The following is a 25682-nucleotide window of genomic DNA, read 5'->3' on the forward strand; positions in this document are numbered from 1 at the left end:
TTGCCAAACTGTCAACCCAGTAGATGGCGGTAATGTCCCATAATACAAGGGGTAAACTTTACTCCTTCTCCCGCCCCTACTTGTAGGAGCCACGACAACACAAGCGAGCGCTGCCCCCCAGCGGCCGGAGATATTCTCTTCAAATTGGTCCCGTGAAAAATCATGAAAACCGGACATTTTCATGAATTTATAAAACCCGGCCGGATGACGAGGACACGACGTGAAAGGTGGACATGTCCGGGCAAAAGAGGACGTTTGGTCACCCTAAGGTATGAGTATTTGCACTGATTAGAGAACCGACAGTGCAGTGAAAAGGTTTGGCCATCCCCGATAATTTTCAAGATTTTCCTTCATAAATAATTGGTTTTATGGATCAACAATTTCAGTTAAATAATCATATAGCCGACAGCCAAATTATAGAAGTAAAAAAAGGATAGAAGAAATACAGGAAGTGTGGAAATTATTTACACTAAAGAAGCAAGGTTTGATTTTAGAACCCCAACTGGAAAATTACATATTTAGTAATGGTCTAAATTGTCCCTGATCCAATCACGTGACCGGGATTCGGGCCTGATCACGTCATTTTTACAAGATTGGAATCTGGTTTTTAAAATGTAATTTTAAATATTAACTCATTGGCTGCCATAACCGGTGACAGACGTCCAATTCATCTTGACAGGAAGGGTTGACGGTGATCAAATGATCACTGCCAGCCCTTCCAGTCGAAATGGATTTGTGGTATATCGCCGTCAATGGCAGAGGAATTGCTCAATGTAAGCCTTCCCAGTTCAAATAAACTGTCTATCGCTGTCGATGGCCGTGAACGAGTTAAGGGCTAAAATAATCCAGAGGTATAATGGTTAGGGATGTCCCCAATCTGATCACATGATGAGAAATCAGGGCCCGAGCACGTCAATTTTAGAAGATCGGAATCTGGTGAAAATGATTTTTTTTTTTTTTTTTTTTTCTTAATAATTTTTGAGATTAAGGTCTATAAAGCAACAACATAAGATGTACAAGGGTATCATAAAAAAACAGGAGATTACAATCAGGTGGAGGAAAATTGCCGGGGTTTTTTTATGGCTACAAAGCAACTAAATTGTAATGTTGCTGGTATCATGATGTCATGTGATTTTTGTTGCAATGCCTCATTGGTGAAACTGGTAGAGCCACTGCTCTAGCAAAAATAGTTAAATATGTAGAATAAAGAGGAAAAATGTAACGATTGTATTGCCCAAAGTAACGGCGTAAGAGTAGTGTTTCTTCTTCACAAATCTACAAGTCTCTAGTGGTTTGGTGAAGAAGTTGCAGCAGTTTGGATGCATGGTCAGAGGACCAAAAAGCTGTGGTACAATTTCACAATCATACATCAAACTTTTGTATTTTGCTAATTGGTTGCAAATGCTTTGTGGTCAATAAAGTCTGGAGTCTGGAATTAAATTAGCAGGTGTCAGACCCCTTTATCCCTGGTGATGGTCTGCCGGGCCTCTACTGAAGCGGTCAATAGTTTATAGTTGTTCTTCGGTCATTTTCCCTCCAGCTGTGTATTCAGCACGTGAAATTCATGCTCAATTAGCTTCAGTTCAGGGGATAGATTTGGCCTTTTTAAAACGTGACAGTTCTTATCCTCAAAAAACACGGTCTACTTTGGCATTATACTTTGTGTCATTGCTAAAGCTGTCAAAACTACTGTCAACTTCAGTCAAACTTCTTCTTTTACACCAATGTTTGTTACATAAAAAAATAAACGTAAATTTAAATAATGGTACTTGCATATAAAATGTGATGTACTTAATAGTGTTGTACAAGTACTGTAAACCAAATGAGGTTTAAAGGTATTTCACACTCATTAAACATTTTAGCTACATTGTTATAAATACTAATTGGAATGATGACACCCATGAATATCCCAACAATTTTTGCCATCGAGGCAAAAGTCTGTTGGAGACATTTTTACAATGTTTCTTCAGCCCCGGCAAGCTAGACTCCTGGTGGCAGCTGGTAAGGACCCTGCTGAGCTTTACCCCGACACACCCCACCCACCCAGCACACACACACGCACCAAGGTCAGCTGGCAACTGAAGCGTTTTGCAGATTTAACACTGTCATAAATGTGATGCCCTTCATTTTCTTGCAAGTGATAAACTACAGTTGGAACTAAATGAAAGTGTTCTCATTACATATATGTATACTAATTGATCTCCGAGCAAAGCCTATAATGTATGTGTGTGTGAATATAGAGTGGGAAAAGGTTAGAATACAGTTTACAGATACTGTACATACAGTGTATCACAAAAGTGAGTACACCCCTCGCATTTCTGGAGATATTTATATCTTTTCATGGGCCAACACTGGTAAAATGACACTTTGACACAATGAAAAGTAGTCTGTGTGCAGCTTATATAATAGAGTTAATTTGTTTTTCCGTCAAAATATAGCCATTAATATCAAAACCCCGGCCAACAAAAGTGAGTACATCCCTTAGAAACTACGTACATCCTTAAATGTCCAAATTGAGTACTGCTTGTCACTTTCCCTCCAAAATGTCATGTGACTCATTACAGGAGTGCTGTCAGCATTGCTGCAGAGATTGAAGAGGTGGGGGGTCAGCGTGTTAGTGCTCAGACCATACACTGCACTCTACATCAAATCGATGTGCATGGCTGTCACCCCAGGAGGAAGCCTCTTCTGAAGACGGTAAACATAAAAGCCCGCAAACAGTTTACTGAAGACACTTCAACAAAGCACATAAGTTACTGGAACCATGTCCTATATGGTGTGATGAGATGGACGGGCTTTCTTGTGTCTCGCAAGCCTCGTCTTTAGAAGAGGCTTCCTCCTGGGGTGACAGCCATGCACACCAATTTGATGTAGAGTGCGGCGTATGGTCTTAGCACTAACAGGCTGACCCCCCCCCCCCCCCCCCACACACCTCTTCAATCTCTGCAGCAATGCTGACAGCACTCCTGTAACAAGTCACATGAGATTTTGGAGGGAAAATGACAAGCAGTACTCAATTTGGACATTTAGGGATGTACGTAGTTTCTAAGGGGTGTACTCACTTTTCTTGCCAGGGGTTTAGAAATTAATTTCTGTATTTTGAGGGGAAACTAAATTAACTCTACTATATAAGTTGCACACAGACTACGTTTAATTGTGTCAAAGTGTCATTTTGTCAGTGTTGTCCCATGGAAAGATACAGTGGGGAGAACAAGTATTTGATACACTGCCAATGGGTTTTCCCATTGACTGTGTATCAAATACTTGTTCTCCCCACTGTATACTTAAATATCTGCAGAAATGCGAGGGGTGTACTCACTTTTGTGTTACACTGTATAATATGCAATATTTCAGTATACTAATAGATGTTTGGTACTCAGTCAATGTGCAGGTGTGAGTTCCTAACTTATTTATTTTTTGCGACAGGCCACAACACCTTGTGTTTTGACTTTTAATATGATGAACTTTAACAGGCTTTTTTCCCCTATCATACTGTCCCCACTGGCCTTAATTCATATTTTTCTGACAAGACATGATATTTTGAGTACACTTAAGCACAAGGAAAACCAAATTGAGGATGAGAGCTGGAAAATTTGACAATCCTAAAGGAGACCTTTCGGCACCAGACCCCCACCTGTGTTACCATGTGAGTCAACAGTTGCCTATACACGCACCCAGGAGGTCCTTTCTCATCACCACACGTTGCGGCCGAACTGGTGCTGTTGTCATTCACCTACTTTTTGTGTGTGTCCTTAGATTGCTTATCATAACTCCTTCACTGGAACTTCTCATTTATTTTTCATCCATAATTTAGCCCCGCCTATAACGCCAAAGACCGCCTCAAGCAGTCAAAACTTGTCAGTAGAAAGAAGTTCTTGTTTAAAATTTTCCTCTCCCAACTGCCTGCTAAAAGAGTAGTTTTGTCCAAGGAATTACAGTTCAGCGTGTGTTCGATAGAGAGAATTTAGCACACAGACAATCATTGTTTTCATCTGAGTGGAGATAACTCAAGAATGGTTAACGGTCTATTTCTGCTCCTTCCTGTCAAAGACGCTGCAGTCTTGGAATACAGTCAAATTCCAACAGATTTACCCAATCCTAATTGACACAATAGAGGACACTACACAGATTAGTTAGATTAATACTGTTGTTAAACATCTATAGCATGCATTGAAAATTACCCTATCAGGACACAACAACTCACATTCACACCTACGGACAGTTTAGAGCAGGCATGTCCAAAGTCCGGCACCGTGGTCAAATTTCATCCGGCCCTCAGCCTCTGTCATAAAATCAATAACATCTGGCCCGCTCACAGACTTAATAAATTGAGGGCAGCACTGTCACCAGCAAATGAAGTAGCTTACACACTAAATGCTGCTCCTCATTTACCCACTAAAAGGTAGCAGCACTCTAATCAACATTACACCGTATGACCATTTACTCCCAATTTTCTAAAATGGCCACAATCAACAAAAAAAGTTGACGGCGACAGCCGACGTTTCAAGGATAGGTGAAAATTGGACTATTTCTTCACTAAAATACGCATTTGCAAAGAGACAGTCGCTGTTTTTAAAGAGTTCAATGTGAGGTGATATTACCAAACAAGACACGCTGACCTGTACGACAAGATTACAGGGAAGACGCGCAGTGAGAAATTGAAGCAACTTGAAGCTAGTTTAATTTTACAGCAGCAGTATTTCGCAAGAGGCCAAGAGTTAAAAGCTTAGCCACAAAGGCTCGTTGCGAGATTGTTGAAATTTTTACTGTATTGGCCCGAATATAAGACGGCCCTGATTATAATACGACCTCCTCTTTTTCAAGACTCAAGTTTGAAAAAAGCCTTTTTGACCACCAAATAAATTTTTGTACAGAAAATAATTACAGTACGTCTGAAACAAATGATTATAACAATATATTTAAGAGAAAAAGCATGTTATTTTGCCTCATTCAAATTTTAATATCTGAACATTTAAATATGTAAACTAAAGTGCAATCACATTCGTGAATGAATGGCTTCTGGTTTTTGAAATGTAAATAAACCAATCTATTGTGATAAAACAACAAAATTGCAATAACTGCATTAACCATCATAGTGAAGTCTAACTTTAACTGTAGTCTTGAAACAAATCTGAAAGGAAAAACATTGCGATAAAATAATGCAAACTGGTTAATCTTGAGAGTAGCTAAGATCTGTCATGACAGAACATCGCTTCAATGATATCCGGCGCCATCTAGCGTCGTGAATGACTATAACGTCTAGACCGCGAATATAAGACGACCCCCACTTTTTCAGTCTTATTTCAATGCCAAACACACCGTCTTATTTTAGGGCCAATACGGTAATTAAAAAAGATAATGAAGCAAATGTGACAGACAGAATGGCTTGCTAAAATTTGCTTAAATTTATTGTTCTATGTAAAGGTTGTCAGCCAAGGTCGGCCCCCCACATTTTTACCACACCAAATCTGGCCCCCTTTGCAAAAAGTTTGGACACCCCTGGTTTAGAGTCTTCACTTAACCTCTCAAATAATCCATGTTTTTGGGACATGAGGGGAAAATGAAGCACTCGTCGAAAATCGACGCAGGCATCGGAATACATGCAAATTTAGGGTCGGAACCTCTTAGTACCTCACGAAACGATGTAATTTGCGATACAAGGCTCACGATGATGATGATCTCACGATGTGGCGATACAACCATTATCGATACATTGGTCAGGAAATCATTCTAGGATATTCTACGAACTAATAAACAGAAAAACAAGCTTCTGCTTTGAGTTGGAATGACTTTATCACTAGTAGACCTCCAATCCGTTTGAAGTGGGAGGGTAGCAGCCGAATTTGCTGCCATGCCTCCCACTTCCAACAAATTGGACATCAGTGGCAACCAATGCTAGTTAATTTGGGGGCATTTGACTTCATTTGCTGTTGATTTTCAGTCCCTTCACATCCCTTTTGGAGCATTTACGGGTCACTTCATGTTGATTTTGGGGCATTTACGGGTCACTTCCTGTTGATTATGGGTTACTGAAAAGGAAGTGGCTCAAGAATGTCCCCAAATGAAAAGGAAGTGACCTGTAAATGCCCTAAAATGGACAGGAAGTGACCTGTATATGCCCATAAAAGACTGGCTGTGAATACTTTGCTTTCAGTGCCATTGACGGTACTAGACGTCCAATCCAGTCAAAATTAATTGAATGTCTAGCATCATTAATGGCAGCCAGTGGGCTATGGACACTATTCTAATGTAAAATTTTGGTGGCAACCTGTTGGTTTCTTTTATTTTAAACAGTGACACCTTTTTAAAGTTATATAACGAGTCTTGGTGGGACCATATCGATAACCTTTCGGGTTAAAGTATCGCAATATATCACCTTTTCGATATATCTTCACACCCCTAATGCTAATCTGAACGGAGAAGGCCAGAAACTATATTTGAATTTTATACCTCTCAATTATGACGGGGTTGATACAGATATAAAATAAAAAACATGTTACTGCAAAAATATATTTACCGTTTACATTCCAATTGACGGAGTATCATGAAAACAAAACTGCGTTGTGTTTTTAAACCGATGTAAAAACACTCAAGGAATGAAATGCTATCTTATTCAATTATATAGGAAATACTGAAAAGGAATTTAAGCTTTACGCTGTTAATGTTTACTTATTTTTTTAAAAACTATACTTTGGCAGTCCTTTTTTTTCTTTTCGGTGTGGCCCTTTAGGACATTGATAACGTACGAAGCCCTTAAGAGCACATGGAAGAAGAAAAAAAGGCAGAGAGGGAAAAAAAAGTTGACGTTGAGAAAAAAAAAGTGCCCCGAAAGGGACACAGAAGATTTTTTTTTCTGTCGTAGCATTAAAAAAAAAAAAAGTGCTGGGGAAAAAAATGAAACAGAAGTAAAATAAGAAAAAGTTGAGGGCGAAAAAAAAAATATATATGGGGGAAAACAACTCAGGTGACTTGAATTTCTGCTCTGAGACCCCCAATTTGGCCAAATTTCAAAACTGTCCTATATGCATGTGTGATACATCATTGGAAAGCTTAAAATCTCAATTTTCTGGGGCAACAAAAATTTTGAACAGGAGGGCATTTAAAAAAATTTTTTTTTTTTTAAACAGCAAAACCCTAATTATAGGCAAGAGCACACTAGAGCAGAATTAAAGACGCCACGATTTTAACGACACATTATAGCATACTTACCTTGTTTCGATCCAAAAACTCCATGTAGCATGTATCACCGAGTGTCAAGACACAGCTGTGAATGGTCGCAACCGGATTTTTTTTTTTATTTTATGGGTGAAACATGGTTATATAACAAGTGTCGCGATGCAGAAATCGCAGACAACAAGGAGTGGTTAAGATTTTCTTTTTTATATAGTTACCCTTTTAAACGTTATTTTTCCTTTTTTTTTTTTTTTGGATCGATTATTTATCATCTTAACATCGGGGAAAATACGACAGTGATATAAAAAATACAATTAAGCGATAGTTATGAGGTAGATATCCGTGACTTTTTTACAGACACCAAATTTTTCATTGTGACGTAATTCGTATAAAAGTTTAAAATATGCGAGTGAATAATTTTTTAAAGTCTTTTTTTTGTTTTTTAAACCAAATGTTTGACATCAATTAATGATTCTAAGCTAAAAATGACAGACATTTTGAATCAAATATAATAACTTACCTTCTTTTTATGGCTAGGTTGAAACAAAATGGGTTGCGCAACGTCTGTAAATGGGGGTTTTCAGGGTAAAACGGACAAATTAAAAATAGTTCGGAGGCTTAGTGCGCCATGAATCTGCTATGGCAGCATATAGACATATTGTTCTATCAAACACAACAGTTCTTTTGGCTTCAAATACAGCAGCTTATTTTAAAGAGGGGTGCAAGAGCAGAAACTGCTTTTTCAGTCATGTCCGTGTTTTTCGCCATATATATTTAAATAAATGCAGTCCTTTATGTGAGCCTAAACCCACAGCCACATATCTGCCATATATATATATTTTGCATGGAAACAAACAAAAAAAAAATGTTTCTTTTTGCATCGACGCAAAAAAATTCAGCTATTTTTTATTTTCTGTGATTTGGCGGTCCTTGTTGACTTCATAGGCAACCAATTGCTATACTCCGGACAGCTACATGGTTACTGATGAATGGACAGCAAATGCAGAGAAAGCAGGCTCCGTGTTTTTTTGTTTTAATATTCTTTTTTGCTTTGATGTAAAAAAAAAAAATTGTTTCGATGTGAATTAAAAAAATTTTTTTTTTGCTTCAATAGGAAAAATAAGTTGTTTGCTTTGACCTTTTTTTTTTTACTTCCATGTTTTTTTTCCTGCTTTGACAGAAAAAAAAAATTCCGGGTGCCTTTAGGGGCACTTTTTTTTTTTTTTTTTTTTTACATCAACTTTTTTTTCCCCCTGTCTCTTCTTCCATGTCACCTTAGGGGCTCTGTAATAATACTTGTAATAATCATACTTAACCCTTTAAGCGACAAAGTCTCATAAGGGTGACAAGAACATAGCTGACTTAACAAACCAGAGCTGAAAGTATAGTACATTATGTAGTTGCTACTTTGCACCAAAAGATGGCAGACATCTGCAATCATTGGGATAAAAGTCAGCAATGTTGCTTGTTTTGCGATTTGGCGCTTAAACGGTAAATTATACCCCCCCACCCACACACACTCATTTAGTAAATCTATAGTATTAAGTGAATTCTGTAAATCTATATTTTAAAGTTTTTATTGTTTTGTTCCTTTGAAAGTATTTGAATCTTGAGTTTAAAAAATATTTCTTAAATTATTGAGCTACTCTTACATGATTACTAGGAGGAAGGCAAAATATTTGCACACTACAGAGCAGTTTTGTTAAACTGGAAAACACCATAATACACATAACCTTCAAAACATCCTAATTATTTTTCCTTTATCTACCCCAAGGTTTCAAAATTTCATATACAGCTCAACGGTTGTGTACTATAATCAAGTCAAGTACTCTTCTCCGTGAAATGAAAATAGCCCAAAGATGGCTTGATCCTGCAATGTGTTGTGCACACTAGAAAATCTTGATGGGGCGGTCGGCTTGAAAGCGGTTTTGACTGCAAGAGTGAGAGGGCTTGAAGTAAAGCCAACAGGAGAAGAGGAAGGGCCATAAACAGCTGCCCCCGTCTCCCCAATGCAGAAACAGCAAGAGGATCTCGATGGAGCAGGAGGGCGGATGACAGGAGGGTCCCTGCGTGAGTGTAGCAGAGAGCTTCTTCATTGAGAGTTTTCAGAAACGGAGGAAGGTGCTGGCAAGTGGAATGGGAGAAGGGAGGTGCTGAGTGTTCGCCCGCATGCTTTGAGAGTGAGGAAAGTCGGACTGTGAGAGGAATGGGATGAGTGTGAGAGGAGAAGGGGAGAAAAAGTAGCAGTTGACAGAAGGAGTAGTAAGAGGAGAAGCAATAAGAAAAGTAGGAGTCAGCGGAAGGTTGGATCATGTTGGGGAAGTGGACTTGGACATGAATCTTTGAAAGGTTCTCTTCAGTTATACTTCAGAGGGTAACAGAATTATTGATTAGGGCCACAAAAGCTGCGAGCATGGGCTGCATTCACAGCCTGGCCAGTAGAAGGATTAAGGACCACCAGGATGAGAACAAAGGGACAGCTATAAAGACAGACCCTGAGGTACTCCCTGAGATCCTGCTGCTTGCCGAGGTGAGTATAGGTGAAGAACAGTGCTGCCTGGCACGTTACAATTAATTTTATTCCTTTCAAAGAAATCCCTGCTTAGTCTCATATTCAAAAACATGCTGTTGAACTACTTGGAAATGTGGATTTCCCTAAACCTTTCAAAATGTTGTCCTCATAATACTAACTCCAAGGTGTACATTCTAGAAGGAGCAGTACAATGTCCATTGAGCTGAAGCAACAAAAAAGTGACGAGTGTTTCTCACATTCTATTTATTGAAATACTTTTACTCTTGATAAAATACAAAATTATTTTTCCTGCTCAATAGTCATTATAATGTTAGGGTCTGTGGCTGGAACATGTTAACTGTATTTTCATTCATTTCGATCTAAAAAGAGTATTTGAGTCATGAGTGTTTTGAGTTTCATCACTGAAGATAGATTTCTATGTTAATGCACCACTGTATTTCTACAACAGCAACATCGACTTTACAAATATCACGATAAAGAACTGTACAGAAAAGAGTCCAAAAGCTCTTTCCCGAGCAATAATTTGCCTGCAGCACAGGCAATAAAATAAAACATTAACGCCAGCAAAGCTCACCCAGTGAAAGGGAACTTGTACCAAAGTAGCTGTAGATTGCAATATAGGCATTTGCCGGTATGATATTCTGATGGTATGATAACCTTAAGTCAAAATATCATATTGCAATTACAGCTCTAAAATGTGTCACTTTGAGATATCTGGGTTTAAAAAAAACTTTTTTCCATTGAAAAAGATTTTTATTTTTCAAAACATATTAGCAAATTGGAACATAAGTATAATGCTAAGTTAAAATGAAATATATATATTCTAAATAAAATTAAAATAAATGCAGTCCTTTAGGTGAGCTTTAAGCCACAGCCACACCTCAACATTATTACCATGACAACAAAAATAATTAAATTATTTTTCATAAAAAGCACGTGTGTATGACTTGTATCATCTTTGCATTATACACACACTCTCTGTCTCAACACAGACAGTTGCTAGAGAGTAAAAAAAAAAAACACGTTTTACAACCGCTAGACACACTAAACATGCTGGATTTAACTCTGGTAGCTGGTGGGAAACCTTCATGACAGTGTTTACTAACCTTTAATTTTGTATAAATGTGAAATCATCTTGGAGATATTGCCTTCTCAGCAGCCACCCTCCGCAAACATGATTTACATGTCGGTTGGCCCTCCTCCTCTAGGCCGCGGCCGTCTGTAACTTTTCTATAGCCGAAGTATTCCCATACTTGTGTTCTGTTAAATTCTTTTGTGTTCCGCATTGCAATTGAAGTATCGTTTGTGAGACTGAAATTTCTGAGGGCACAAAAACGCAACTCGTGTGTTGAGAGGAGAGAGAGAGGAGAGAGCAGTTGTGAACTTGCAGACGCAACTAAGAAACATCAAATAAAAGTTGAAATCTCAAAAGATAACTCGGCAGACATCTTTTTTTGTGTCGAGCTGCAATACAAGCGATTTCGTTTTCTTCAAAGGGGGGAGAAAAGATCAGGAGTTCCACCTCCCCCAGCCATCGTGTAGCACAGCTGACTCACTGACACTGAGCAACAACCAGTGGGGGAGGGTTTAGCTTTGCAGCTGCAAACGGTATGACGGAAATTTTTTGCGGTTTTAAAACCTTGACGTTTTCATACCACGGTATACCTTGAAAACAGTAATAGGCACATGTCTAGTGTATACGTATACATTCCACTCATAATTCCATGGTCTGGAGTTTGAAACAGAATGTCCTAAATTCTAAAATGTTCTCCTCATGCTTGTGTGTGTTCGCCCCAGGCAAAGGCGTAGCAAGGTGTCTCCGGGGGCCCCAGGCGACAAGCAACATGGGGCCCTTCGAGCGTGTGCAAGTAAGGGGGACAGTTGGACTTGTAGCAATAGCATATTTAATAAAAGTATAATAACGCCTCGATCTCATAGAGCGCTTTTTAGGACACTCAAAGTGTCCGGCTTCTACTACATTAGGACATAAAACTACAGTAACATAATACACTCACCACTGTCTTGCTTCCTTTTCTCCTCTTCTGCTTTTTTTTCTTTCTTTTGTCGCTTCCAGAAGGATAACTTCTCTTCATTTTGGATGTACGCCAATTAAAAAAAAAAAAAAAAATCGCCGCTCACTCTCACTCTGACGTCACATGAGGGAGGGCGGGGAGTGTAGAGCGATTGAAGGGGCCCCATCATGGAACTCAGACACAAGGCTTTCACTGGCACTGTCGCACTTGACGCTGCGACAGTGCAGTAAAGCTGTGTGTGCTAAATCTGTTGGCCCTATGGGGGCCTCTGCTGGCTGGGGGCCCTAGGCAATTGCCTGGTTTGCCTAATGGGACGTGACGCCTCTGGCCCCAGGTGTTTCCCACATTCCCAAAACCTGATTGTCGTGTTAAAAAAATCTTGATTTGGCCATAGTTTTGAATGAGAATATAAATGGTGGTTTCTCAATAGAGTATGTGCTCTATCACTGTAACGTGTACCCTGTTTGTCACCCAAATTCAGCTGGGAAAGGCACTCAAAACCCCAAAACGGGTTGAAAACCTTTTTGATATATACAGGGAGTCCTCGAGTTACTAACCAGTTCCGTTATAATGCCAGGGACATAACCTGAATTTCCGCGGAAGTCGGATTTGACCGTTTAAGTCGAAATTCACGTTAAAATACTTTGCTTAAAAAAATAAAATACTGTAACGACTCGGGTTGCATGTATTCTTCAGGTTACAATGTTGATGTGTAGGGTTGTTTAAATGCTGTCCCACTACGTAATGAAGTGTGATTTCTGAATTTGGGCTGAGCGGTTGACCCACTGTAAATGTAAATGCAGTGGTCAGCAACCCGAGGCTTTGGAGCCGCATGCGGCTCTTTAGCGCTGCCCTAGTGACTTCCTGGAGCCATTTCAAAAATGTATGATAACAGAAAAAGATGGGGGAGGAAATATATTTTTTGTTTTAATATAGTTTCTGTAGATGGACAAACATGACACAAACCTTCTTCAAATTAATATTGTAATGAAGTTAAACTTGTAGCGGCGTAGTACAACAGAGTAGTCACATGGTGCGTCATTCTCTATAGGATTGAAATAAACATTTAATCATCGAGGCTCATTATGTATTTGTATCAAGCTGCAGCTATCGATGATTTAAGTAATCGATTAATCTATCAGTTAGTTCGAGTAATCGGATTAGGAACATTTAATGTATTGCAGAATCAATTTTAGGAGATGTTATGCAAATGCTTGCTAAGATTGCGCTTTCAAAAGAGCATTAAATGCGAATACAAAATAAAATTCCTGAGGGTCTTTTTCAAACTATGCAGAATTGCACCTTTATTTCACAAGAGCAATAAATGCATTTCAAAATTAATTAAAATACTTTGCCTCAAACGGTCTGAAAAACGGTCTGAAAAAAAATGACGATTGAAGTACAACAAAAGAACAATTGGCTAACTTGTATTGCAAAAGTACGCTAGCTTAAATGCTAAAAAAATGCTAACTATTTTTTTTTTAAATGCTCTTAACAAATTGTTCAAACACATTGTATTCCAACGAAAAACTGCTAAAGGTACCTCTAAACTAAATATGAATGCATAAACAATCAAAATAGCTCAAACAAAACTTACAACCTTATGTTGGTCTTAACAGGGAGCAGCTGGATCCAGCCATATTAGATGAGTTTTATAATATTGACTGTTGCCACCAGAGGGCAGTGTATCCACCCAAATCAATAAAACTAAATGCAAACACTTTCAAAACAAGCTTTGACAACACCAATCTAATTAAACCAATCCTTGATGCAACAAAATTTTATTCAGAGCTTTTTTTCTCATCAAATTACTGTAGTTTTCGCACTATAAGTTACACCTGACTATAAGCCGCTACCCACCAAATCTATCACGAAAGCAGCATTTGTTCATAAATAAGCTGCACTGGACTAAAAGCCGCAGGTGTCCTCACTGTATTAAGGGATATTTACACCAATAGATATTAAGCGGTAACACTTTATTTGACAGCGGCATCATAAGACTGTCATATTACCAAATAAACCACCATGAAGCTTTGAACCAATTGGCTTCAAGAAGCTTCAGTTGGTCATTACTGCTCCCTTGGGGGAGACAGTCAACCTCTGCTGCCACCTGCTGTCAACACTGTTGTTGTCCAACATGCCTCCTAGCATACATTGCAGCACTACAGATGTAAATAACAATCAAAATTCATGTTCTGTGCTAATTATTTCTTCAGTTACTGTTACAGTTGTTTTATTAATTGCTAATTATTAGGGTTGTTCCGATCATGTTTTTTTGCTCCCGATCCGATCGTTTTAGTTTGAGTATCTGCCTATCCCGATATTTCCCGATCCTATTGCTTTTTTTTGCTCCCGATTCAATTCCAATCATTCCCGATAATTTCTCCCGATCATATACATTTTGGCAATGCATTAAGAAAAAAATGAATAAAACTCGGACGAATATATACATTCAACATACACTACATAAGTACTGTATTTGTTTATTATGACAATAAATCCTCAAGATGGCATTTACATTATTAACATTCTTTCTGTGAGAGGGATCCACGGATAGAAAGACTTGTGACTTTGTATATTGTGACTAAATATTCCCATCTATTGTATTTGTTGAGCTTTCAGTAAATGATACTGAAGGCCATGCCCAATGCATGATGGGAAGTGGAACCATGACAACTGAAACCACGACTGTGCGTAGTGCTACCAATTCATATATCTTCTCTGCGATGGGCTATGACTCAAGGTGTTAAGATAAAGACCAATTGCTACCTTGCCTCCCCACATGGCTTCCCATGATACTTCTAAATATAGGGAGAGAGTTTGTGAGGCTTTAGCCAATTAAAACAAGGCTCCAAAGGCTGCCAAAATTCACTCTACTCATTTTACGCTGCTTTTTGGCTCTCTATATTGACATGACGGCGCCATTACAGATGGAGCGCGACAATGTGTGAGTGGGTCGTGCAGCGCATGCATTAATTGCATTAAATATTTTAACGTGATACATTTTTAATAAATTAATAACCGCCGTTACTGAAATAAATTTGCTAACCCTACCTTAAGCCTAAACTAAAGACTCTGGATAAGTGTAACAAGTATTTGTGTATCAAATACTTGTTCTCCCCACTGTATATATTAAAAAAAAGGCATGGCCGATATTTTTATGTCGATTCCGATACTTTGAAAATGACGTGATCGGACCCGATCGATCGGGACATCTCTACTAATCATGGTATTTGGTAACACTTTATTTGACAGTGGCACCATAAGACTGTCATTTGACCATTATAAGTTTGACAGGACTCTGTCATGGGCATTAATGAATGCTTATAACAGATGTCATTTAGTGTTATCTGGCAAATTATCTCACTTTTGAATGGATGTAAAATATCCAAGCTGGACATAAATGGAGTTAGTGACATAATTGCCAGAGGAACCCAAATAAATCAACAAATAAGCTGCACTGGACTATAAGCCGCAGGATTCAAAATGAAGGAAAAAAAGTAGCGGCTTATAGTCCGAAAATTACGGTATTCGAGTTAATCGATTAATCAATGCAGCTCTGTATTTGGTGTACTAGTATATAAGGCTTTCATTTTTTTTTCCGGCTCCAAACATAGTTGTTGTTTTTTTTGTTTTTTTTGGTCCAATATGGCGCTTTCAACATTTTGGGTTCCAGTGGCCTACTGTGACATGGCTATGGACAGTGGTAGTGTCCATACAGTGGTGAAAAAAAAGCACTCCAGTGATGGCTATTAATCATGTCCCGTGGGGTCAAGGGGTAAAAAGGAAGTACTGGTGTAGGTTACTATCCAGGGTTCGATCTGTCGTCTGTCTGTCTGGTGGCTTTACTTTGGAATGACACCCAAACACACCCACTCACTGCTATGGTGAAGTTTTATGAAGTCTATATTGACAATGTGTCAAGTCAGTTTTGCAGGCGGAGTCACACACTCACATGTCCGTTTTCACACAATACAGCATTGTAGCACGATGAAACATCACAATTACTTTTTTGTTGTCGTAAATGACCATGATAGCACCATACCATCTTTTATGCACGTGTTAGCATGCATGTGCCTGGTCTGCGATGGATTCCTGGACTTCCGCCTCAGAAAAACATTACCACGATTATATGTAGCGTCAAATTCCTTAAAGCCTGCTTTTCTGTGTGTGAGAAATGGGGTGCACGTGTCTGTGTGTGTGCTTTTGAGGCTGCCAAATTATGATAACATGGTCTCTGTAGAATGGGTGGACTCGGCAGTCTTTAATTTCATACAATTGTACAGTCCATATTTCTTCCCACTGTACTTCTTTCTTACTTATGCGCACATACACAAACAAACAGATTCCCACACCTATTCTCAGAATTTTTGTGGCTGTTTGGAGGTGACTGCCCTTACTCTTGCTGTTAAAAATACCCAGCTTGAACTGGAGTATACTTCTGGCTTGCCACCTGCTCCCGTCCCTTCTGGACTGTGTGTGTGCCGTTCTTCTGTGTGAGTGAGACGGCCGTATGTCATCACTAGTTGGGTGTCCCATAAAGGAACCCATACAGGCCAATACATTTAGCATCAAGTGGGTGTGTCACTGTATTTAAGTATTCATTTACAATGTGTGTGTGGGGTGTAGAAGTGTATTTTTAGGCCTCAAGCGCTAGTGCGAAAGAGACTATTATTCTTAGATAAATAGACTTTTGAGGGTTCCCCTATGCAGCAATAGCTTACATTTCATTTTTCCAAATTAACGCCATAATTATCCATAAAAAATGTTGTCAAGTTGAGGCAATTGTTATACAATTTTCTTAATTTTGTTAGTGGGCAAAAAGCTGTAGCTCGCATAACCCTGAAAAAGGTTGACCTGTGTACAGAAAGCGGAGGTGGTCTAACATTTGATTTCAGTCACATTTTCATTCTCTTTAACCTGCAGAGGAAAAACTAACACCTGAAGTCAGTTAGCAACAGTAAAATTTAGTAGCTACTGTATGTCTGTGAAAAGGAATTCTCCATAAACAAGGGTGACATTTTTATTTCAACCAGCAGTTTTAGGCAAGGCAAGTCAAATACTGTAAATTTGTATGGCACAATTCAACACAAGGTAATTCAGAGTGCTTGACATCCCATGAAAATCCACAAAATAAAATTATACATAAAAATCACATTAAATTACGAATAGAGTTTTTAAAAAAAACAACAACTAATAACTGAAATCAGAAATGGGAATAAAGCAATAAATGAATAAAAAGCAAATAGGTTGAAATTTGTGGCTAGGTTCATACTACAGGTCTTGATGCACAAATTTTTTGCCATATCTGTTTTTTTTGTGTGTGCCCGTTAAGACTGCCTTTGTCCATTGAGTCCGTTCAAGTATCACGCATGTGCACCATAAGCAGATTTTAAGGGGGGGCCAGGCCCCCCTGGTGGCTGAAGAGTGTCATTGCATGTAATTGACTTTCCGATACAGGTATATATAAAAATTGTAAAGCAATAAAACTGCAACAAAAGTGAATGAAATGAACAAAAAATATATTTTTATAATGGGTCAAAATTATTTTTTGAACAGATGTGTCTAGCATGTGACTAGAAACTTAGAAAGTCATTTGCTTTGCATATAATTTTCATTTTAAAAAAAATATTAGCGGAGCGCAATTTTATTTTTTTTAATGATTTTTTTCTTTGATTATTATTTTTTTTTTTTTTTTTAATCGAAGCAACTTTTTGAGGGATTGAATGACTGAGACACAAATGTCCTACCCTTAATATGGCCCAAACACACACAAAAAAAAGGATTGCTTCAATCAAAGAAAAATTAATTAAGTGTTAAAAGCAAATTTTTCAATCTCAAATATTTTTTTCGCATTAAAAAACTTTTTCTATGATTGAAATGTTTTTTTTCGATCGAAGTAATTTTTCTTTTTAAAAATATATATTTTTTGAAGCTTAACTTATTTTTTGATTGAATAATTAAGACAAAAATGTTCTAGCCAAAATGTGGCCCAAACACAAATCAACATTACTTCAATCAAAAAAGTTGCTTCAATCAAAAAAAAAAAAAAAAAACTTCACTTCAAACCAAAAAATAAATACATTTTTTTTTAAATCCTGAAAAAATGTGGCCCAGATTGGATTTGAACCACATACGAAAGTGACTCGGATCGGATTTGAAATGGTCCACTTCTATGCGACTTGTCACGTTCAGACCGTCAAGTTATTGCCTGACTCGAGTCTGAAATACCCCAAAAATCGGATTCGTGCATTAAGAACTGTAGTATGAACCTAGCCATATATAGGGACCCCCCAGTTTGGCCAAATTTCAAAATTGTCCTATAGCCTATATGCATGTGTGATACATCATTGGAAAGCTTAAAATCTCAGTTTTCTGGGGGAAGAACAATTTTAAACAGGAGGGCATTTTAAAAAAATTAAACAGAAAACCCCTAACTGGAGGTGAGATCTATAATAATAATTAAAGACGCCACGATTTTCACAACATATTATCGCGTACCTACCTCTTTTTGATCCAAAAACTCCATGTAAGCATGTATCACCGAGTGTCAAGACACAGCTGTGAATGGCCACAGCCGGATTTTTGGAGGATTTTATGGGTGAGACATGGTACTATAACAAGGGGCGCGATGCAGAAATCGCAGATATCAAGGAGTGGTCGAAATGTTCATTTTCAAATATAAACCATTTTAAACGTTTTTTTTTTTTTTTTTTTCTTTATTTGTGTCGATTATTCATCGTGTAAAACATTGGGGGAAATGAGGCAGTAACGAAAAAAATGCAATTAAGTGATAGTTATGAGGTAGATATCCATGACTTATTTACAGACGCTAATTTTTTCATTGTGACGTAATTTGTTTAAACGTTTAAAATATGCCAGTGAATAATTTTTTTAAAGTAGTTTTTTTTTTTTTTTAAACTAAATATTAGACATCAGTTAATGATTCCAAGCTATAAATGGCAGACATTTCGAATAATAAATACGATTACTTCTTTTAATGGCTGGACTGAAACCAAAGCAGTTACGTGATGTTTGTAAAAGGGGGTTTCTAGGGTAAAACGGACAAATTAAAAATAGTTCGGGGGCTTAATGGGCCATGAATCTGCTATGGCAGCATATAGACATACTGTTATATCAAACACAACAGTCCTTTTGGCTTAAAATACAGCAGTTTAGTTTAAAGAGGGGTGCAAGAGCAGAAACTGCTTTTTCAGCCATGTCTGTGTTTTCCGCCATAGACAGTTATTAATAAACTGTGATAAACTAAAGCGTTTTTATTCCTGATTTAAAGGAACTAACCTTTTGAGCATACTTCAGACCTTGAGGTAACTTTCCGCACTAAATGAATCAACAGAAACAAAGTGCAACTGTGTCAAATTTCTCAAAATATGTCCGCTCAAATATTAAAAATTTTGTGTAGCTCCCAGTATTGTCTTTTCTATGGAAGCCGGGTCTGAATGGCCCTTTGAGTGTTAAAGGTTTGCCGACCCCTGCCTTAGACACCGTGAAAATGACTGCCTCATTACTTTTGCTGTCACATATTAGACAGTCCCAAAGAACGACTAATATTTTAGAACAATTAACTGTTATTGGTGATAAAAACAGTAGCTAACTGAACAAGCATTCGTGACATATACACATAGCATGGAATGTAGCAGTCAAGCAGCAGAGAAATAAAGCGGAAGTGTGTCTGCAGTGGTCTCACATGCTTGGGGAATGACACAGACTTTGGCTGTAAACATCCAAAGGGGTGTGGGCCTTTGCCACGTCAATTTAATACTGCTGCTGATAGTCATGGGATACCCTGGAGATGCAACATCGCATTTTTCACTGCGACACAAACAGCATGAATTCACCCAAAATGGGAAATCGATCCAAAAGTTTACCCTTAAACTTTTTTCATCATAACAGGGAGGACCTGTATAATTAACCCTCCTACTGACTTATTATATTACTATTAAATTACTTTATTTTAGTGCGGGGCTTTAAAGCAACACCGTTACTATTTAGAGCATTCACAGTTATCCTTCTAAATGTTACCCAGAGTCATTCAATCTTCTGTAAGTGTAATGTGGGTACACTTAATTTATTTAGCACTTTGTGACACTTTACTTAAAGGGGAAGTTCAGAATTTTTAACATTAGGCTTAATCTTCGAGTTTGCGGGGGTTCAATTAGTCGATGGAGTTGATTTCAACAAATTCCGTGTAGTTAGTGATCATTTATTAGTTTCAGGGCTCCGGAGTGGCTAAGCTAGCGCAAGTCAATGGGCCCGTCCTAGCATGCTGATAAAAAAGAACATACACCGTAATGAAAATCACTGATGACTAGCGGTGCAACGGTTTGCGGTTCAAAGCCGAACCGTACGATTCGCCCTGTACGGTTCAATACGCCTTTATGAATCGCGCCTAATCGGTTTTGCAATTAATGTATTCCGAACGCTTGTGGAATGAATTGGTCGAGCTCTGTGTGGGACGTGAAGCACCGCTGTGGAAAAATTCCCGCCCCGCAAGTAAATGTCGGATCGCTGTCAAGCACCTGTGTAATAGAAGCCGAGTAACGCCCTCTCTCGCTTACGAACGAAGTGAAAGTGAAACAAGAAAGAAAACAAATAGCTATGGCGAGCGGAGGAGTGGAGAGACCGAATTTTGAGAAAGCACCGGCTTCTTTCAAATCTGTGGTGTGGCAACATTTTGGTTTCCCCGTGGACTACGATGCGGAGGGAGAGAAAATATTGGGGGGAAAAAATTGCAAGGATTGCCCAGCGCTTGTTCCCCATGCTAATGGCAACACTTTTATAACATGACTCCGGAATCACCCACAGATATCACTTTCTCAGGGCAGGACAACTCCGAAGATGACACCAGTGAAAACACACGGCGGGCTTCGTTAATTTACAGTATTTGCAACGGTTGACCTGCGCTACATTGTTCCCTCGCAGACATATTTCTCCAAGAACGTAATACCCGCCACTGTGTCACCTGAGCTCAGCGTCCAGAAATGATGAGCTCATTTGCGCGTTGGCACTGGCCGAGATCGTCAGCCAAAATTTCCAGCCTCTTGATGCGAACATCTCTCTCCTCGACCGCCTGCTTGAGTTTCTCGTTTTCAGCGCGAATTGACTGGAGCTCTCTGACGATTTCTTGATTCAATGATCTGCATTTTGAACTTATTTGACTATTTTAGATCTGTTAATATCGTTTCTTATTGGCATGCAAGGAAGGGATCGTTGACTTGTGATTGCTTGGCCACTCGGAGCCCTGTGAAATTAATAAATAAACAAACTCAAAGGGGGGGGGGGCAAAACATGTTGATGACCCTGAAACGCAATGTCAGCAATACAATTCACTTACAACATATACGCTCAGGGGGGCTTAGCCCATGCTCGTAAATACAGGCATCCCAGTTATGTGTGCGCTTGCGTTTTTCAGTGGAGAAGTAGATGCCAATTTTTGCGTTCCCCAGAAATATCCAATTTATTGCCTAGTTTCTCCAGTCACTCACACACCCTTGCGAAACGAATCCTCACCGTGGTGAGTTTGATAATGGCGAAAGACAAAACAGGAGACTGCATCCTTTTTGATATTATTTAATATAATATTTCAGCCAGGAATATTTATAATCATACATTGAAAATGAGCGTTTGTTTTTTTGTTTCCGATCCTTTTTTTAAGGGGAATTCTAAATCAGGATGCTTAGGACAGTTATGTTTTTGGCCAAAGACGTCGCCTATTGAATATGGTACACCCGGTTGTGGCTTTGTTGTACAATTAGCGTCTTTAGCGGGACAAACGGAAACTCCGCTCACCACTTTGGCAGTGCTTTCCAGCGTTGCATGGTCCACATCTTCAATCCTTGGTTCTCGCTCAGTAGTTGTTGTCACTTTTGAAAGCTTAGGTTTGAAAAAAATTACATAAATCCATCTTAATTCTTCTGTCTTGAGGTGGTTTTGGCTAAGCAAAGCAAATGAAGTCTCTAAGGTACTAGTCACATGATCTGTTCGAAAATGGATTTTAACTAGGGCTGTCAAAATGATCGTGTTAACGGGCGGTAATTATTTTTTTTAAATTCATCACGTTAAAATATTTAACACAATTAACGCACAAATGCCCCGCTCAAACAGATTAAAATGACAGCACAGTCAAATGTGTACTTGTTGTGTTTTTTGAAGTTTTGGCGCCCTCTAATGGTGCTTGGGTGCGACTGATTTTATAGGCTTCAGCACCCATGAGCATTGTGTAATTACTGACATCAACAATGGCGGGCGACTAGTTTATTTTTTGATTGAAAATTTTACAAATTTTATTCAAACGAAAACATGAAGAGGGGTTTTAATATAAAATTTCTATAACTTGTACTAACATTTATCTTTTAAGAACTGCAAGTCTTTCTATCCATGGATCGCTTTAACAGAATGTTAATAATGGTAATGCCATCTTGTTGATTTATTGTTATAATAAAGAAATACAGTACTTATATACCGTATGTTGAATGCATATATCCATCTTGCGTCTTATCTTTCCATTCCAACAATAATTTACAGAAAAATATGGCATATTTTATAGATGGTTTGAATTGTGATTAATTGCGATTAATTATGATTAATTAATTTTTTAAGATGTAATTAACTCAATTAAAAATTTTAATCATTTGACACACCTAATAACCCATTATAAAAAATTTTTTTCATTTCATTTATTTTTGTTGTTTTATTGCCTTACAACTTTTATAGATGACATTTTAACCGGCAAAGCCAATTTTAAATTTGTATACTGGGTTGGAAAGTCAATTACATGCAATGACATTTTCGGTCAACAGGGGAGGGGGGTTATTTGTTTGTTTACTTATCTGTTTGCTTGTTCTCTTAGTTATTTATTTTTTCATTATAATGTTAACCTTTTTGCGTCTAAATTATGTCACGTTGTCTTATGTTGTATTTATGCACAGCACTTTGCTACAGCTGTGTTTGCACGTAAAGTTGGATAAAAATAACTTGGAGTTTAGCTGAGCCTTGATTCACAACATCCTGTGCATGAGTTTCCCCATGCTTATGTGGGGTTTCCCCAGTTTCCACATGCATTCCAAAAACTTGTTTGTTAGGTCAAGATACATTATGTTTATTGTTTGGCTGATGAAATAACTGTCCAAAGGAGTGAATATGAATGTGAAGGTTTATTTTTCTATGTATGTATCCTGTGATTAGTTTGCGACCAGTCCAGGGTGTATCTGATTTTGAATGGCAATTGTGTGTAATTAAAAGACATGACTGAATTACATTTAAAACAGCAGTAAATTGAAGCATTAATTTTAAGCGCAGTGTTGAGGTTTTTCTTTCAATAGTAGTGGCCGTTCCAGTGTGTGGTAGTCTTGACAGTTGCATTGTTTCTGTGATAATTTGACCAGTAGATGGTGCCCTTGATTTACTGGCAATTTCAGATGTTGGTCTTTAGAATGAAAAAGACTGTTGGGGATTGTGGTGTTGAACATGTACTGTACATATTTGGTCAATTAAATGCATTTTGTTGATGCTTAACATTAGGAGTGGGAACCTCTTGTTACCTCACGATACGATACGATTTGCGATACAAAGCTTACAATATCGATGATCTGACGATATGGCGATACAACGATTATAGGTCATTCTAGGATATTCTACAAACAACTAATTAACAGAAAAACAAGCTTCTGCTATGAATTGGAATGAGTTTATCACTAGTAGACGTCCAATCCATTTGAACTGGGAGGGTGGCAGCGAATGAACATTCGTTCATTCGCTGCCATCCCTCCCACTTCAAACGGATTGAACGTCTATGGCTGTCAGTGAAAGCCAATGCCAGGCAATGTGGTAATTTTGGGCCATTTAAGGTCATTTACCTGTTGATTTTCAGTTACTTCCTGTTGATTTTGGGGTATTTCATGGGTCACTTCCAGTTTATTTTGAGTTACAGAACAGGAAGCGACCTGGGAATCACCCAAATGAATGGGTAGTGACATAAACTAGGGTGACCATATTTTGATTTCTAAAAAAGAGGACACTCAGCCCAGCCTCAGCCCGGCCTCAAGATACTTGGATTTTACTCGAAGTTCACTCAAAGATGCCTATATCACTTTAATAGTTTGAAAAGAAAATAAATAATGATTTAAAAAGAAAAAGTATGTATATATATATATATATATATATATATATATATATATATATATATATATATATAATGCAGACCCATAGAAATGTAGTCCAGTCAATACACATACACACAGTAGGCTATGTGACAACTAAACATTTTTATAAACTACTATCACGACAATTGTCCTTGACAAATTGTTATTCCCATTCAATTGATGTTCTCATTCAATGTTCTAGATTGCACACAAACAAAAACCGAAATAAACTGACAAACTATTCAATCAGCATGTTTCCAAATGTAGCAGTTCAAAACTACGTTTCCCATAATGCCTAGCGCGGTTTAGCTTACTGATAGCTAGTTGAGGCAAAAATCAAACTTTGCTATAAAAGTTTACAATCATCGGCAGCGCACCGATGTGACACCAAACGTGATTTTACAGTCAAAGCTCCGACAGAAGTCAACAGTTGCCATTATATACGTATTTATCATTTAAAAGAAAAAAAAAACTTCAGGCATTGTGGCCAAATCGTCAACCCAGTAGATGGCGGTAATGCCTCATGATAGGGGTAAACTGCCAACAAAAACAAGAAGAACTACTACTTCCCTCCATTCTTGTAGGAGCCATGTCAACTGCTGCCACCCAGCGGTCGGAGGGATTCTCTTCAAATTGGTCCCGTGAAAAATCATAAAAACCGGACATTTTTATGAATTTATAAAACCCGCCCGGACCACGAGGACACTACGTGAAAGTAGGACTTGTCCGGGCAAAAGACGACGTTTGGTCACCCTACATAAACTCAACAGGAAATGACCTGTAAATGCCCTAAAATGAACAGCAAGTGACCTTTAAATGCCCTGAAAATTGGACGGAATGACTGTGAATGCTCTGGTTTCGAATGAACAAACATTCTCAGTCGAAATGGATTGGGCGTCGAGCACTGTCAATGCAGCCTTAGCATTAATTGAAACACTATTATGATGGAAGATTTTGGTAGCAACTTGTTGGTTCATTTTTATTTATTTATTTTTTAAACATTGACACCTTTTTAAAATGATATCTCGATTTTTGGCAGGAGCATATCGATAACTTTTTGAGATACAAAGTATCACGATATATCACCATTTTGATATTTTGTCACACCCCTACTTAACATAGACTTGAAGGGATATATTATTAACATACATCTACCTGTATATCAGTGTAACAATTGTTGTGTGTGGCTTCTCCTCAAACCGCAGTGCAATTGTACTTCATACAAATGCAGATCCTCTTGCCCATGAAACCAAAGCATTTTGTAGAGTCAAAACAGGGGACCATTGCCAGTCCACTCGTGTCTACCAGTTTAATTTCTCTTGCGATTCCAATCCTGAATGGGGTCTTGCAAGAGTTGGAGCCTACCGAAGTTAACCTTGAGGAAGAAGCAGGGGTAAACCCGGTCAAGCATACGGCGAAAAAGGCTCACATTCACAAATATAGATACTAAAGAGGCGTTAGTAAACCCAAAAAGCATGTTATTTTGAATGTGGGAGGAAACAGAGTAACCGATACAAAACCCACACATGTGCGAGGAGAACATGCGAACAGGGTGGTCAGTATATCCGAATTCTGAACTTCAGAAATGTAAAGCCGATGTCCTAAGCATAGGTTCATCATGCTTCCAAAATCCCCCACACAGTAAACACGCTTCAACTTACAGTATGTAATAGGATTAATGCTGTTGTACTATAACCTACAGTGAAATATCAAGCATACTTTACATATACATGCAGGTTACGTAGCCACAATGTCAATGCAGTCAGTTAGGACTGTTCCAAA

General features: G+C 38.2%; 1 protein-coding gene across 4 annotated transcripts in view; it reads left to right on the plus strand.

The window, feature by feature from the left end:
• LOC130921250 (tensin-2-like) overlaps positions 1-25682 on the plus strand; it is a 125874-nt gene continuing 100192 nt past the window's right edge. For 3 of the 4 annotated variants that reach the window (XM_057844900.1, XM_057844903.1, XM_057844904.1), the window contains exon 1: positions 8533-9703. In XM_057844900.1, coding sequence (XP_057700883.1) covers positions 9587-9703 — 117 coding nt within the window. In that variant the 5' untranslated portion in view covers positions 8533-9586. Of the gene's footprint in view, positions 270-8532; positions 9704-25682 lie in introns of those variants that run through there. The other variant, XM_057844901.1, reaches the window with a different exon arrangement.

The sequence above is a fragment of the Corythoichthys intestinalis genome, chromosome 9 (assembly GCF_030265065.1).
Source record: "Corythoichthys intestinalis isolate RoL2023-P3 chromosome 9, ASM3026506v1, whole genome shotgun sequence".
NCBI lineage: Eukaryota > Metazoa > Chordata > Actinopteri > Syngnathiformes > Syngnathidae > Corythoichthys > Corythoichthys intestinalis.